At 51.3% G+C, this 17,018-nt stretch overlaps 1 protein-coding gene and 1 non-coding gene across 2 annotated transcripts; both read right to left on the bottom strand.

Moving 5' to 3' along the window:
• TRNAK-UUU (transfer RNA lysine (anticodon UUU)) lies at window positions 1-73 on the bottom strand. Its single transcript has one exon. It is a non-coding gene; the product is annotated as a tRNA-Lys (tRNA).
• Window positions 74-403: 330 nt separating this feature from the next.
• ARL4C (ADP ribosylation factor like GTPase 4C) lies at window positions 404-4,586 on the bottom strand. Its single transcript, XM_058700541.1, has one exon. It carries the CDS (start codon window positions 4,014-4,016, stop codon window positions 3,438-3,440), a length of 579 nt encoding a protein of 192 aa, XP_058556524.1. The 5' UTR covers window positions 4,017-4,586; the 3' UTR covers window positions 404-3,437.
• Window positions 4,587-17,018: the final 12,432 nt, after the last annotated feature.

Genomic DNA, 17,018 nt, shown 5'->3' with positions numbered 1-17,018 from the left:
TGCCCAGCGTGGGGCTTGAACTCACGACCCTGAGATCAAAAGTCACATGCTCTACCGACCGAGCCAGCCGGGCGCCCCAAATCATGACCTTTTTAATAAACTGAGAGGCTGAGGACAGGCGAGGCACTGAAGGCCTTTTTCCTGAAGGATCTGGGAGGACCAGGGACAGGCACCCCGTAGGGCGACAGGCATAGGGGGACAGGCACAGGTGTATGGTGCGGTCCAGCCCTCACACTCCTCTGCTCAGGACAGAGCTGGACACGGAAGCCAGAAAAACTGAGACCTGATCCAGCCCCAGGCGGGCCCCAGAGGCCGTCTGGTGAGCCATCCAGTCACTGCTCAAAGAAGGCCTAGGAATAAAGAAGGGCAACTTGAAAAACCATCCAGACAACTTCCCCAAACGTTTGATTGTATAAATAATTTATTTCTGTTCACAGCATCATATATGCATATAAAAGGGAACAGGACCAGAAGAGGACGTTCAGGACAGAGAATTACAGCAGCAGAAAGGAAAACCGAAACCAGGAGACGATAGTCCCAACACCATGACAGAGAATCTGTGAAGAGAATCGGCTTGAAATAAAACCGGCCTCCTTGTGTCTAGGGGAGAACCTTTCGAAAGGTCACGTGGGGAGGCCACCTTCCTCCGTGTGAAACCCATTCATTCTTCAAAGGGGCAGGAGGCATAACAGATCACTGATGCCATATTGGAGGGGACTCCCCCCCCCCCCCACCCCAAGGCCACGCCAAGGTAACTTGACGCGTGCTTCCTCTGTTTGGTCAGAGACAAAAGTGGGCTGTTATTAGGTCAAACACCACAGAGATCAACGGAGACTCTTAACTATTGGTTGATACACCACAGGGGCCTTACTTGACCGCACAATTTACTAACAGTTGACTGCACCCCTAAGTATCGATAATGCAAAAACCAAAGTCATTTCGCTTCGTTTGTAAAGCATGACGGGACTTGAACAGGGATCTTGAACCTAAGGATGTTTAGCACGAGGTGGTTACAGCATTTGGCATCTTCAATGTCACAAAATAAATATACTATTCTCTCAATAGCGTGGCCCTACCAAAATGTCAAAGTGCATAAGAAATTGTTACATGTGAAGAAAATAAAGGAGGATGGGATTTTTTTTTTTTAATAACTCTATACAGAATCTTCAGATGATGGGACCAGCCCATTTAGAAATCAGTGACTACGCTGTCGATACGTAAACCGAAATCCTGCAGGCTTTGACAGTGTTTAGCTCTATTTTCTCTACTGAGTTGCTACAAAAATACCAGCCTTGGGGAGGTACCAAATACACCGACCAAAGATAAAAGGAAGATGATGGGCCTGCTAGGTTTCCTCTTTTAAAAGGTTTCCTGTAAGAATTGGGTTTCAAGCAGGAGGGCAGGACCACCTCTGGTTCTTAAATTAACTTTCTGAGCGTTATGGACAATAGGCATGGATATATAATCTGACGACCTCACATGCTCGAGCATGATCATGCCCAGTTGCTATATAGGCCTCCTTCGTAAAGAAATTCCTCACAGTGGGGTGTGTGTGTGTGTGTGTGTGTGTGCGCGCGCGTGTGTGCATATGCAAAATTCTACCTGTGAACATGAATTTGAAGAGGAAATTAAAACCAAAAGGTAAGTAGAAATTTCCCTTTTTGATACTGTGTCTCAGGGTAAATGACAGCTTCTGCAAACCAAGACTCAGTCCTGATTATAAAGGATTTTTAAATCACATTATTAAAAATATGTATTTCTTCTTCTCTCGCTTTATCTATTTTTCCAAAGCCTCTTTCAAGTAAACCGCGGAAGTGCCTGAGTACAGGTGATCATTACATCACACGCTTTCTTTGATCCCAAGCACTCATTGTTTGCATTTGCCTAGCAGGCCAGTTCCCACAAGAATGGATGGGGAAGGACCTCACTCCTTGTGCTTTTCCTTTGCTTTTAAAATCCATGCAACGAGGTCGGGTTTTGCAACAAGGTGGGGTTTTATTTTTTTGGCGCATGACATCAAATACTCTAACGAGACATTTTTAATGAAATGCTTCAAACCAGAGAGGCCACGATGAACCAAATTAGAAATTTGAACACGTCCCCACTTGCAGCGTAAAAGGATCTAAAAGGGCAGAGCGGAGTCTTTTTTTTTTTTTTTTTTTCCTAAGGTGAATATTTCTAAGGTGAGTATTCATTTGTAGAATTTCTTAAAAACATGTCTGAAAACCAAAACCCATCATCAAGCTGTTCGTATTACAAGAGACGGCCTTGCAAAAAACCATCTTGCAATTCGGCACACATCTGCGGCTCGTGTGCTCATACAAACCAATCAGGAGGCTAAGAGATTTTTTAAGATTCCACACATATGGGTCTAGGTATTTATGCCGATTACACAGGACAGAGGGAGGTCCCTGTATCTACACACACACCCCATCCAGCATTTACGCCAAGAAGAGCCTTACCCTTTAAAAACCTTTAACTATCCTGCAAACAGTAAATATATCATTTGCCACCACCTCCAACAGTTGTTTTTTTTTTTTTTTTTTTTAATTTTTATTGGTCTCTTTGTGTGATAATGACCTACACATGGACAGGGTCCAAACCATCTGGAAGATGTCTGATTCCAGGCTGAAAAGCAGTTCTCAACCGAACTGGTCTTCCGTAGCCACCAAAAAAGCACCAGGAAAGGGGCAGCTTTGTGGCCATCCCCCCGGCCAAGGCCAGCGCGGCGCCCCACGCGGTGCCCCACGCTCTCGGGCTGCTGTATTGTTCCAGGCAGTCCTCTGATGGCCCAAATCACCACCACCTCGTTTGGGCCCAGAGCAGGACAAATGAAATTTCAACAGGGGCCTGCCCTGTGACATGAAACTATCCGGCTTCCCGAGCCCACGAATGCAGGGGGAGGCCGTTCCCCCCCAGGACCTCCCACTGCCAACCTGCCCCCCAGATAGGTGCTCCCAGGGTTCTGGGAGCCGCATACCTCAGGTGACTCACAGGTGGGAGCCCCAGTGAGGGCGGGGCAGCCCAACTTGTGGCGGGAGGCGGAAGAGATCGCTTTTGTCTCTGACATCCGAGTTTTCCACCTGGGCCGGGAGGGGCGGACAGCAGGCCAGGCGCGTCCACTCCCCAGCGCCCCCCACCCATTAGTAGCTCTGGCGTTCAGACAAAAGGTCCCCTGAGCTGGGGGTGGGGGCCGATCGAGGGCAGGCTGGCAACTCGGTATACACACCCAGGTTAAGTCACTAGTCCTGCGTCTGGGTGCACAGACTCCGTTTTAAAAATTCGAAGCATAGCTTTGGTTCTCGGTCTTTGTTCGCGGGCGCGGATGCTCCTTCGTTCATCCATCCATCCATCCATCCATCCATCCATCCATCCATCCCTGACTTGCTCGCTCCCTCGCTCGCCCCCCGGCTCGCTCCCGAACACAGCCGGGCGCATTATCGCTTCTTCTTCTGCTTGAGGGACTTCCTGCGTTTCAGAATCATCTCATAGAGCTTGTCCATGCCCTCGGTGAGGCCCTCGCCGATGATGGCGCACGCCGGCTGGACGTGGTAGGTGGTGGCCGGGATGAGCTCGTGCAGCGCCAGCTGCTTCTCGATCTCGGCCACCGGCAGCGACTTGGGCAGGTCCTGCTTGTTGGCGATGACCAGCAGCGGCGTGCCCTGGTTCTCGGCGAACTTGGTGACCTTGTGCAGCTCCGTCTTGGCCTCCTCCAGCCGGTCCACGTCCACCGAGTCCACCACGTAGATGATGCCGTCCGTGCAGCGGCTGTAGGACTTCCAGAGCGGCCGCAGCTTCTCCTGGCCGCCGACGTCCCAGAAGTGGCAGCTGATACCCTTGGCCGTGCCGTTGCTCAGCTTGATCTTCTCGGTGTTGAAGCCGATGGTGGGCACCGTGTTCACGAACTCGTTGAACTTGAGCCGGTACAGCACCGTGGTCTTGCCGGCCGAGTCCAAGCCCAGCATGACGATGTGCAGGGACTGGAAGGCCGAGATGTTGGAGGAGATGTTGCCCATGGCTCCTGGCTGCGGCGCCGGCCACTGCGGCTGCGGCGGGAGGGCGCCGCCCCCCGAGCAGCTACGGGGCCCGAAGCGGCCGGGAGCACCTGGGCCAGCCCCTGTCGCCCTCCGCCGCGGGCACCGGCCCGGCCTCGGCGGACCCCCGGGGGGGCGCTCGGCTCGGCGCGCTCAGACGCCGCGGTCCCCGGGCCCCCGCCGGCCGGGCATCGCGTCTCTCCGGCGGGCTTTTGTCTTCCGCGAAGCCGCCTCCGCGGCGGCCGCGCAGGGGGGGGGCTCGCGCCCGGCGCCCTCCCCCCGGCCCCGGCTCGCTCTGCGGCTGCCTCCGGCCGCGCCCCCGCGCTCCGGCCGCTGCCCGGCTCTCCGCCTGCCCGCCCGCTCCGGGCTCCGGGCTCCCGGCGCTCGCCTCTGCCTTGGGAGGGCCGCGGGGCCGCTCCCGCTCCCGGGCGCGCCTCGGAGGCGCAGGCGGGGCGCGGGCTTCCCCGGGCGTCGCTACCCGCGCGGCTGCCTGGCTGTCCCCCGCAGTCCCCGCGCCGCCGCCGCCGCCGCCGCCGCCGCCGCCGCCAGCCTGCAGCGGCGGGAGGGCGCCCGGCCCCGCCCCCGGCCCCGCCCCTCGGGCCCCGCCCCCCGCCGCCCCCGGACCGCCGAGCACCTCCCCGCCCCGCGCGCCGCTTTCGCGCCTTCCGAGCGTTCGAAATCGCCCTCCGCGTCCCCCTCCCTCGCCGCGCGCAGACAATGGGCCCGGGGCCGACTCTTCCTCCCGGGCCGGCTGACGCATCGGATGAAAATAGCTCCAGGCTCCCGGAACCCCCAGCCTCCGAGCCCGGGCCGCGCAGCCTGCCTCGGGGAGCGGGTTCGGGGGTCCCCGTTCAGCCGGCCCTGGAGCGGCCCGGAGGCCCGAGAGGGGGCAGGCGAGGACAGCTTCCGCCCCTGGGGCCGGGGAGCTCCCGGGTGGGCGTAGAGGGCCCCGCGGGGGGGATGGGGCCGTGTGGTCAGGCCCCCGGGAGAGGAGCAAGGAAGGCGCGGGCCTCAGGCAGCCGCCAGCCTGCACCCCGCGCCTGTCCCGGCCCGGGCGCACCCCACTCTCGCGCCCTCGGCGGTGCCCGGGGGCCCCGGCCCTCCCATGATGGCCTGTATTGCTTTCTTCCTGGGGCTCCAGGGCCGCTGCTGCGCCTCGGGCCCAGGCCTGCGCCCACGGAGCCCCCAAGGTCCAGCGCTGCTTGCCTTGTGGGGGCCACCGTGAAGGAGAGGCATTTGCACCTTAGGCCACAAGCCTTGCTTCCCAGATGGCTTAGACGACTCATCTTTCCCAGACAGCACTCTAGGCTGCCACAAACAGCGCGGGCATCCTCGGGAGCCTTATGGGGGAGCGCGCGGTCTGCCTCTCCACTCAGACCTGAGACCCACCTGCTCCCAGGGGAACCACGCCTCCCTTGGGGCGCCAGACGCTCTTGGGACCTGAAACTTTGAAAATGAGTCCAGAGCTTGGAGTAGATGGCACCGTGGGTTACAATCAACAGCAGCTCCCCTTCCCTGGTTTCCATGTCCCTTCACCAATGCAGCGCCTTTCATTCTGGTTTGGAAACACGTAACAAATGCGCGTCCTCTGGGTGCAGAGGAAGCCCAGAGTGCATTATGGGTAACACAGACCTGGGGCCCGAGCTGCTCCGGAGAGGCAGCCGGTGGCCGAAATGGCCCCTAGCATCTTTGCAACACTCCAGTTTATTAGGCAGAAAAGACAGGAACGGGGCCACCAGGGACAAAATGAAAACGACAACGTTTATGAACAAATACCGAAGTTTTACGGAAATGCTTTCCTTGACCACCTCCCCTGCACAAGCTGTGGTAAAGTAAATGAGAAGACCACACCTGAAGATCCCATCTTTGGGACTCCCGTGGTGGCAGCCGTCACTGCCGTCCCGGTGGTCCGGACGGGGTCCAGGGACTGGAACTGGAATGTCAGGGCTGGAAATGGCCTTGTGGGTCCAGATGAGGAGACGGAGGCCTAGGCACCTGGGACTTTGCCAGGGTGGAGCCAGGACTGCCTGCTCCAAGCCCAGTGGTATTCATGCCCATGGCCCAGGGCCTGCCGTTCTCCCTCAGTTCACACACCCCCCACACACTGTTTGAATGTAACAGGGAATGAAGTTGTAAGCAACGTGAATTCAGGTGCAAAAGACAGAAACCGAATTCACACCGGGTTGGGCAAAATGGAAATACATTCACTGACGTAACTGAAAAGTTTTATGCTTAGGGTTGTCTTCAGGCATGGCTAGATCCAGGAGCTCCAAGGAAGTCTTAGACCAGGCCTCTCTCTGTTTTTCTTTGTATCGAATCTTTTTCCTACTGGCACCCCTGGACTCACAGCCTTGGTTTAGATCCTAGAAGAAGAAAGGTGTAGCTCTTTCCCAGTAAGTGCAACAAAAGCCCGGGGAACACACCCTTTCGGCCTGTTCAGCGCACCCTAGGGTCAAGACCGCTGTCCAGGAGGGTGGAGCACACCCATAGACATGGCCCAGGGGCTAGAAGTGGGGAGGGGTGGTTCCCAAAGAATATTCAGGCGTCTGTTCTCAAAAGGGCAAGTGGTAGTGAGTAGGCAAAAATAACAGATGTCCACGTAATTTATAATGATGTCATCTGGTTATTGGGAACCCTGGGAAGGCAGGATTTTGTGTTTGGGGAATGATTTTCTCGGCTCTTCTGAAGGTCCGCCCCAGAGATAGTCACCTTCTCATGAGATTGTTTCTTCTCCTTCTTTGCTCTGTGTTACAGGCAGGGCCTAGGCTGGGTGCCAGCCCCAGACAAGCCTGGGACTTGGGCATTTATTTGGAAAGTGATAGAGCAGGGAGGAACCCTCTGGATCTGGCTCCCACAAATGATTTTTTTTTAAGTTTATTTATTTATTATGAGAGAGAAAGAGAGAGAGCACGCGATCATGAGCTGGGAGTGGCAGAGAGGGAGGGAGAGAGAGAGAGAGAGAGAGGGAATCCCAAGCAGGCTCTGCACTGTCAGCACAGAGCCCGAGGTAGGGCTTGAACTCACAAACGGTGAGATCATGACCCAAGCTGAAACCAAGAGTGGGATGTTTGACTGACTGAGCCACCCAGGCGCCCCTGCTCCCACTAATGATCATAACACAGGGCTCCTTTTTCTCACCTGCACCTACCCCCCCCCACCCCCCACCCCGCCATCAGGTCTTGCTTTTATTTTAAGGGTAGCAGAAAGGAAATATTTTAGTAAAACATTTGATGTGTCCTCTGGATGCTGTGCTAATTACTGCCTAGGGCGGGTTGACCATAGCCCCCACCGTTTGCACCCCATGGTGGGGTTTAGCAATAAGGGGCTGTCTGTCGTCCAGTAGAGAAAACAGATTAATTAATAAACATGAAATAGCCTTCCAGAACAGAGCCGTTAAACAGCAACTCACTGTAACTGAATAGCAACCACTCTACGTTCTAATTTCACTCACCAGGCGATAAGGTGATTTTACAGTTGATAATTTAACTTCTAACACATAAAATGTCACTCAGCTGGGTCAGCTGGTGACTTGCCTTCCCATATGGATGTAAGTCGAAAAACACTGGAATTATGGAAAGGAAAGTAGTTTTCACTACCGTGTCAGAAACGCCAAGACTCGAGCTGAGTCTCCTTCTACAGGGACACAGCATTGCGGCTACCCGCCCGGGGAAGCGTGCAGAAACTGGCTGGACGCTCTGTATTTCCCAGCACGTTCTAGCCACTGCCTACTTCACTGTTCTCTACCTCCCCATGTCTACACTGTGTCTAACACCGGTGGTTGCAAAGATTAAATAACACAGGCAATAAATAAATAAGAAACAAATAAATGATACGCGTAAAAGGGTTTGGCACCGTGCCTGGGGAACAGAGTAAGTGCTCAGTAAATCTTAGCCTTGCCAACAGCAAAGAAAGGGGTTTTGTAGCGTCCGCACAGTCCTTGGATAGTGACACCTGGCCCCCGGGGCAAGGGTTCCACTGAGCAGAAAATACTGGCTGCCGGGTGCCACCTTCTGCACCCCCATTTATCAGGATAGGACCGTTTCTCAAAAAGCGGCGCGCCCTTCTGTCTTGCCTGAGATGCATTTCACGTCCAGCAGCCGTGACTTTTCAGCTCCTCTCCCTCCTGCATCAAGATGGCTCGACACCCAGAAAAAGACTCAGGTGGTTCCAGGGAACAGAATACGGTAGCTCCGCAGTCTTTTTGAAATTGTATCCTGACGTATTCTGAAGGGTTGGGGAACGAAGTGTGCCACGGATTAAAATAACTTTTGACTGAATCTAGTGAATAGAGCAATTATATACGTTGCATCACTCGTATGTTTGCTTCAGTAAGGGAAACGACATGACATGTCAAGCGAGCGTCCTATCCAGAGCTGAATATGTTTGGGTGGAAATATCAGAACACGGGCACGTATGCCCCCACGCTCGCCGAGAGTATGTGGCGTTATTTGCATTTTCCGACTGGATCCCTGGATTCCTGCGCGCTGCCCTCCCCCCCATGCTAAGCTGTTGTAATGCAGGAGCGCCCTCTACTGAGCTTCCCGTGTAATAGCCGAAAGCCTGTCCAGAGGCAGAGTTGCTTGGTGCCTTTGGTATTTATTGAACCGGTCAGCGTGTAAGTGACTCTCTAACCTGCCTCTCTTTGTCTGGAGCTGTGGGACTAGACCTCTTAGGCCCCCACTTGTTAAACTGAGACAGCGCTTCTGCCTGGGGCTCAGAACTTGAGGACAGCCCTTCTCGCCAGCAGGCTTGGGTCTTGTCGGTGAGACCGAGGCAGAACAGGTGGTTTGCCAGGAGACTGGCCGGGGACCTGGCAGAGCATGAAGGGCTGTGGCCAGGAGAGCGGTTCAAAGACTCGTAAATTGATGGAGGAGAGAGGAAATCGGCATCCAGGGAACCGGGCTGAGAGGACACGGTGAAAGAAACCCGTTTTTGTACCTGATTCAGGGCAAGGTACGGGCGGCCGGAAATGGAGCTGGGGCAGAGAAAGCAGCCAGGGCCTCGATCAGCCGAAGCCAGGTGGTCCAGGATTGAAGTTCTTTGTCAGGTGGGAGTGTCCCCTTCACAAAGACCCCCACCCACACTCCCAGAAGTCCGGGGGAGGGACACACCCGGAATGTCTCAGCCCTGCAGAATCTGTAAGATGCTGGCCCCAGGCTGCACATGGGAGGACTACAACATTGACTCCAGGGCGAGTTTTGGGGACACGGCAGTGGATTTTGGTGGAGACAAGTGTGAATCTGTGATGCCATAGCCTTTTGCCTCATTCAAGTGGTCCCAAGCCCGGAAATAAGGAGGACCCACCACTCTCTGGTCCATTCCAGTTCATGATTTTATGAAAACAAATAAGCAAATGGTTCAGAATGCCTTTTTAAGATTTTTGTTTGATTTCTGTGAAGCAACAAGGCTGAAATGTTTCAGGTTCTCATTTTGCCAAGAACTACTACTAGGGGTATTTTGTTGTTCTTGCTGTTTTGGCAAAAAAACAAAAACAAAAACAGAAACAAAAACAAAAACAAAAAACAGCCAGAAGACTTCTTTTTCATATTTAAATCTTCATTATCAATTGTCGATCTCTGTTGTATGCCCGAGATAGGTATGAACGTTTAGAAGCCCTAGTCTTTCCTATCAATATTCTTTTCAGATAAGATTCTTATAGAAGATTGTTTTAAATCTTTCCTCAATACTTAAATTTCATCTTTTATTTTATTCACAATCAGGGGCCTTGAACTCATGGCTCTGGGATCAAATGGGGGCCTCTTTGGGGAGCTTGAACTCATGACTTTGGGATCAAAAGTTGCATGCTCTACCAACTGACCCAAGGCACCCCTAAACTTTATCTTCTTTTTTTTTGATAAAGATTTTTATTGGGGCACCTGGGTGGCCCAGTGGGATAAGTGCCCAACGGCTCAGGTCATGATCTCACGGTTCGTGGGTCTGAGCCTCGTGTCGGGCTCAGGGCTGACAGCTCAGAGCCTGGAGCCTGCTTCGGATTCTGTGTCTCCCTCTCCTTCTGTCCCTCCCCTGCTTGCACTCTGTCTCTCTCTCTTTCTTTCAAAAATAAATAAGCATTAGAAAAATTTTTAAAGATTTTTATTTTTAAGTAACCTGTATACCCAACACGGGACTCAAACGCATACCTCCGAGATCAAGAGTCACACACTCCATAAACTGAGCCAGCCAGGTGCTCCCTACATTTCCTATTGTATGTGAACTTCTATCAAGGACATTAAGACCCTAATTTTGGAAGTCAGGCCTCAAGCCTCCTGAGAAGGACAGAGAATCCTGATGTCAGTGCCAACATCCTTTTAGGTGAAGGGGAAGAAAAAGCTTGCTATGCAAAAGTTATTTGTGATTCGTTTAATTATTCAATCACCATAATTAAATTTCTACTCTAATAGCTACAGTGGAGAAGGAGAAAAACCGGGTAACAATAAATTCCAGGTGATTAGAGCACTGCACCATGAACCAAGACGTATTTGATGGAAACTTGGATTCCTTTCGTGCCCCCTTCTCCGTTCTCCCCAGGTGAACTGGGATGCTTATTATTTTCATTTAATTAAAAGCTAGTTGGCTGGACCCAAGAGAGATGGAAACAATTGTGCTTTTGTGCCTCGATCCAGCCCTGTCGGCTCTCCCAACTGCGGTGAAGGAGGACGGGGCGTGTTACCAAGCTCTTCCTTTGTCTGCTGTGCGGTCACTCAGGATGACTCTTCTCTTGAATACAACAGTTGGCTTCTTCTGGAACTATCATCTGTGTGAATATGGCAGGAGCATCTGAATAGAGTCCTTTGGCTCCTTGCTGCTTTTGTTAGAGGCATAGCCACGTACGATTTTCCTTTCCTCCTTATAAGTTAGCCTGTGCTTTATGTAACCTAATACTCTGCCCGTTAGTCATAGAGTAGTCTTTCTACTTTCTTGATTCTGCCCCCTCCAATCTCCTAAGTCTGTTTTCCCAAGGGCATTTGGGCCCCAGGGAAAAATCCACCAGCCTTTTGGTTCCCTGGTCTTTTAACTGACCTTCTGATCCCTCCATCCTTCTTAAAATTTTTTCCCCATGGGAACCAACTGGTCTGGCCAACTGCCATATGTCCCCCACCCTCTGCAGCCCCACATCGCTGCCCCCAAGATGCAGGAATGATTTGTGCTGGTGACCGTCTGGGATGGAAATGCTCGCGGGGTCAGAGGTACAACCACGTCCATGGCTGCAAAACCACACTCCCTCCTCCTCTCTGATCATGGTTGCCAGATGCTGTCCTTCGGTCATTAATCCACAGAATGTTGGTGGCTCCCCGTGTTCGGTCTTGAACCTTCTTGCCCTCTCTTGTCTCAGTAGTTCATCCAACTACCTTTCCAGGTTTCTCAATCTCTGTCACTGCCCACAGCCAGAGGAGCTCAACATACAAACTATCAAACGCAGAGCTCTCTCTCTTTCTATGTATCTCCACCGTGACTATGGAGCAAGGACAGGAGACCAGCCGTAGACAATAGGTAAACCCGTCCATCCCTTCTATCCGCTCATGCTTACACCCCATCAGCCAGAGTCCAGATCATTCTATTTCAGGAACGGTTCTTGGAATTAAAGCTACGAGCACCTTTAAATCACATTTGTTGTTTTTTCCTCCATTCAAGACATTTGCCTTGTGGCGCCTCGGTGGCTCAGTTGGTTGAGTGTCCAACTTCGGCTCAGGTCACGATTTCACAGTTTGTGGGCTTGAGCCCCGCGTCAGGTTCTCATGCTGACAGCTCAGAGCCTGGAGCCTGCTTCGGATTCTGTGTCTCCCTCTCTCTGCTCCTTCTCCACTCACCCTCTGTCTCTCTCTGTCTCTCTCAATAAATAAATAAATAAATAAATAAATAAATAAATAAATAACATTGAAAAAAATTTTAAAGAGAGTTGCCTTTATTCATGTCTTTTTCAAAACTATATTCGTTTATTTTGAGGGAGAGAGAAAGTACAAGTCGGGGAGGGGCAAAGACGGAGTGGGGGGGAGAGAGAGAGAGAGAGAGAGAGAGAGAGAATCTCAAGCAGACTCCACACTATTAGCCCAGAGCCCCACGTGGAGCTCATACTCATGAACCGTGAGATCATGACCTGAGCTGAACTGGGACACTTAACTGACTGAGCCACCCGGGCGCCCCCGTTCATATCTTTGATGAGTGCAGCATTCACTTTGGCTTTGGCATGTGGGAGGACCATGCTTCCCCCAGGCACGTCCAATCTGTTTGCACCCTGGAGATCACAAAGGGACGTGCATCCAGCAGTAGATTTGCTGTCTGTCTCCTTCTCCACCTGTCACAGGGAAGGTAAGATCTGTGGGACCGGTCACCTGACACTCAGGGGTACTGAAGGGCAAGTCCTGCTTAGATCCTTCACCCAAGCTGCTTTCTTCCTTCTGGCGGGCAGCAGAGTTCCAGAAGGAGGTGGGAGGTTGGTCATCCGTGTTTGCCCAGCGTACTAAAGCAAAACTGCTTGGTCCATAAAGGAAGGGGCACAATAAGTGAAGGGATGTAGACCTCAAAACCCAACTCTCAACCCCTAACATGACCCAGAGGGACATTCCAGGGAACTCTGGCATCCAACCTGCAGGTGGGGAGACACAACGCGGAGGCAACAATGGGGAAAGATCTAAGGAGCGAAGGGGTCCAATGAGGGGCTCCAAGATGAGATGAAAGAACGGTGGAACCGAAGAATAAAGGCACAAGGAGGTGAGCTGGGTTCCTCCTTCTCCTCCTCGTCTTTCTCCTTTTAAAAAAAATGCCGGTGTTTTCATTCTGTTCAAAGACATCACAATTTTTGCGGAAGTTCCAGCCCCTCCTTTGTTCGTGGTAGGACACGTTGTGCTTTCTTGAGAAGCTGACTGAAGAGATAAGCTTTCAGTATTTTTAAAAATTTATTTAGAGAGAGAGAGAAAGATGGGGACTGTGAGCGACTGGGAGAGGGGCAGAGAGAGGGAGAGAGAGAGACTCCCAGGCAGGCTCCGCACTGTCGGTGCAGGTCCCCACGAGGGGCTCGAACTCGTGAACCATGAGATCGTGACCTGAGCCGAAGTTAGACGCTTAACCAACGGCGCCGCCCGGGGAGTCCCATTTTTCAGTGGCTTTGAATGAGGCGAACACACAGTGTGATGCTCAGAGGGTACAAAGGGGCAGTCAGTGAGAAGGATGTGCCTGTCCTACTCTCCCTCGTTCCCTCCCACCCCTGCAGCCTCCGTCCTGGGGCATGGCTGCAGTTATCAACAGCTTGGACCTCCTTCTAGATAACTGAATCATCCCTTCTCAGAGCCGTTCCTTAGGGAAAATGTACTGTGCTTCTCAAAAATCCTGGGCAAGGGAGGCTAAAGGAGGAGCAGTAGCATGCATTAACCTGATAGCGGGCGGTCCAGAAGAGCTGAAATGTGGCCATGAAACATCAAGGCAAAATACTCCGGAGAGAAACTACGAAGTTTTTGAGGAAGGGATAAGCTAGCAGATCTTTCCTGCAGAAGCTCCTGAGCCCCGGGGACCTCTGTTCCCAAGAGCAGCCGGGTGCTGGGATCACTTGGAGGCACTCCCTGGACAACATCCCTTGGAGCCGTCTCCTGCCCGGGTGCCACCAGACAGCCGGTGGGGGGGGGGGAACTGGGCCCCTGCTCCACCCTCCTCGGCAGCTGTCCTGACAACCGGCTGGCCAGCAGGAAGCCCGTCTCCCTGATTCTTGCGACTGGACCCACGGCTGCCGGTGGAGCCTTGTCTGACCAGGACGCGCTCCTGGGTCGACTGACTGATCTATGACGGCTGGTGGAGACGGGAGAAGCAAGACTGACCCCAAACAGTAACTCCAGCCATTTCCCAGTCTGCGCTGGCTTGGCAGGAAAAGATAAAGAAAAACAAAAGCAAAGAAACGAGAATAAATTTGATTTCTGTGAAGGAAGAAGCTGACCGAACGCTAGCTTATTTATCTAGTATCTCTTAACGTAATTTCCAGCCTGCTGCTCACAGCAGTGGCTGTGCCCAGTGGGCAAAATAACGAAATAAAAACAATCTTAGGCTTTTCCTTGCCAAAGAAGTCATAAATCCAAATAGAAAAATTCGGTCTAGACTTCAGGGCAGAGTGATGACTCAAGAAACTAGGGTTGAAGTCGCACGTGGCCATGGGGACCGGGCGTTGGCCTGGAGGCAGGAGTCTTTGCCGAAAAGTTGTTTGCTCTAGCCAGGAACTGGAGTGCCCATCTGTAGCAAGATTATTAAATAATCTAAGGCACGCCCAAGCAGTCATAAATTTCAGGGCTATTAAATAGAATGAGATGAATCTGTGCACATTGACAAGGTCAAGATCACCCAGATATTGTTAAGTAAAAAACAGCATAGTGCGCCAATGTCCCCCCACATTGTATATATACAAATGTTTGTATCTATACATATATGTAATACATGTGTGAATGTGTGTGTGTTAGATCGATTGACGCGGATACGTGACATGTGATACGCATGGGGATTTTCCAAAAAGACAAACAAGAATATAAGACACTGCTGGTCGTGGTTATCTCTGGACAATGGGACTGAGTATGGGGGTTGGAAAAGAAACTTCTGTTCTATTGCATACCTACTGTACTGCTTGAATTTTCTTTCCACGTGCATAAAAAGACTATTTTCATCATAACAAAGAAAGTCCAAAAAACCCATTTAGCTAATGTAGGCACCAAAAGCGACAATGCCTGCATACACAAGCCTTAAATTCTGTACTGCATTCTAGAAAGAATTAAAATAAATAGAACAAATGTCCAGAGAGTGAATTACTACATTGGCAAATGTCAAATATCCATAAATAAGTGATTCACGTTCAGCTGCACAAGGTCCATGAAAGTACTGTCCAAGATGACTGAGCTACGGGTCTTGGGAAGACGCCCTTCCGGGGAAAAATTTATGGAGGGTAGCATTTTCCTCTAGGGCTGCTAGCCTGCTCCCTCAAGGTCAGGCCAGCAAGGTTAAATGTAACATTAACACGGAGCAGTGTTTTCCCTTAGAGGTGCAAGGGCAGGACGGGTCTAGCTCTCCCCACACCTTTAACCTTTCCGGAAGGAACCATAGTGTCAACGCCCCAGGTTCTTTGTAGGTTTTCAACGGATTCTTTTTGGACGCCGAGTCTGAATGTGAAACAAAGGACTGATGGACACTGGAGACATGTGCTATTACCTAAAAATCGAAAATTCTCGGGACACCTGGGTGACTCAGTCGGTGAAGCGTCCAACTTAGGCTCAGGTCCTGATCTCACGGTTCACGGGTCCGAGCCCCGCGTCAGGCTCTGTGCTGACAGCTCGGAGCCTGGAGCCTGCTTCACATTCTGTGTGTGTGTGTGTGTGTGTGTGTGTGTGTGTGTGTCTCTCTCTCTGCCCCTCCCCTACTTGCGCTTTCTCTCTCTCTCTCTCTCAAAAATAAATAAACATAACAATTATTTTTAAAAATCACAAATTTCTCCTTTCCCCTGTGCATGCATGCAAATTATCTTTCATAATGACATCTAATCTACATATCATTAACACCTTATCCCATGAAAACGGCGGAGAAGCAGCTTCCCGGCAGAGTTTCCGTGCGTCGCGGAGGACTGACTCTGCACAAGGGTTCCGCACGCTTCTGGATGAGGCCGGGCGGAACGAAACACGGCGGTGTCAGATGAAGAGCAAGCCAGGAGGAGGGGTTAGGTCTTTGACGTTCTGTGTACGGCTCATGAATCTCTAGACAGAGTCCCCTGTGGGAAAAAGGCCACCTCTCGGTTTTAAAGGCTGCGTGGGATTTATCTCTGAGTCCTTATCGCCCAAGACACGGGGGTTCTCGGATTTGCTACCTGTGTGCCATTCTGTCCTTCAAGCCCCGGTACCCCTTCTGGAAGTAACATTTGCCTGGAGAAATCATTCCTTCAGAGCATTTTTAATTTCGACTTCCTAATGAGATTGTATGAGGCACTGAAATGTGTAGGAAACAAACACTGTCATCCAGGGAGCAATGGAGTCTGGCCAGGGCCGTCAACCATGTCATTATAACTGGTATCGATCATGTCTGCTCTTGTCAAATTGACCTTTGCCCTCTCCACAATAATTTCAGTAAACTCATTACCTTTTTTTTTTTTTTTTCAGGGCACTGCAAAGACCCAAAAGGAATGTAGTCAGCGGGTTTGATGTACCCAGGGTCTGAATATAGAGCCCGTTGTTTACTTTCCCCATTCTAGAAACTTCTGTCATAGTCAACAATACATAGAACTGGAAATGATGTAACAAAACCAGGGGATTTTCCAAGCCACAAGGGTCTCATGTGTCCTTATAATTAAATAGGTGCCATCATCATTTCTTCTGATTTTTAGAGTTTTTCCCCTTTTTTGTTGAAGCCATTCTCCTAATAAATATCCTCTGCAATAAAGAATTAACTTTTTTTAAAATTTATTTATTTATTTTGAGAGAGAGAGCGGTGGGGGTGGGGGGCAGGCAGAGAGAGAGAGGGAGAGAGAGAAACCTAAGCAGTCTATGTATTGTCAGCACAGAGCCCCGGCATAGAGCAGGGCTCGAACTCACAAACCGTGAGATCATGACCTGAGCCGAAATCAAGAGTCGGAAACTTAACCGACTGAGCCACCAGGCGCCCCCAAAATTAACTTTTTAAATCCCGTGTTTGGACATCCTACAACAGATCTGGGCTGTACGTATAATCTCTGAGAAGTCATCGAAGAGAGCCCCTGTCAGGAATATCACTGCAAGGAGCCGAAGGGTATTATTTCTATCGTGAGCCCCCTTTAAGGGCACCGCACCTTTATTTTTCTGCTTCTGACATTACTTCTCATGAAGAACGCTCCCTTATTTGTCACGTGTAAGCATGCACTGAGCATCAGACACTTTCTTTACACTGGATATGCAGGGAGGTGGTTGCACATGCCGAACTAAAGCAGGTGGATCATGACTCATTTATCCACAAATACCTCTTTTTTTTTTTTTAGTTTATTTATTTTGAGAGAGT

The sequence above is a fragment of the Neofelis nebulosa genome, chromosome 2 (genome assembly GCF_028018385.1).
Source record: "Neofelis nebulosa isolate mNeoNeb1 chromosome 2, mNeoNeb1.pri, whole genome shotgun sequence".
In the NCBI taxonomy this organism is placed as follows: domain Eukaryota; kingdom Metazoa; phylum Chordata; class Mammalia; order Carnivora; family Felidae; genus Neofelis; species Neofelis nebulosa.
The sequence above is the reverse complement of the archived record's forward strand: the minus strand, read 5'-3'. Positions and strand labels throughout refer to the sequence as shown.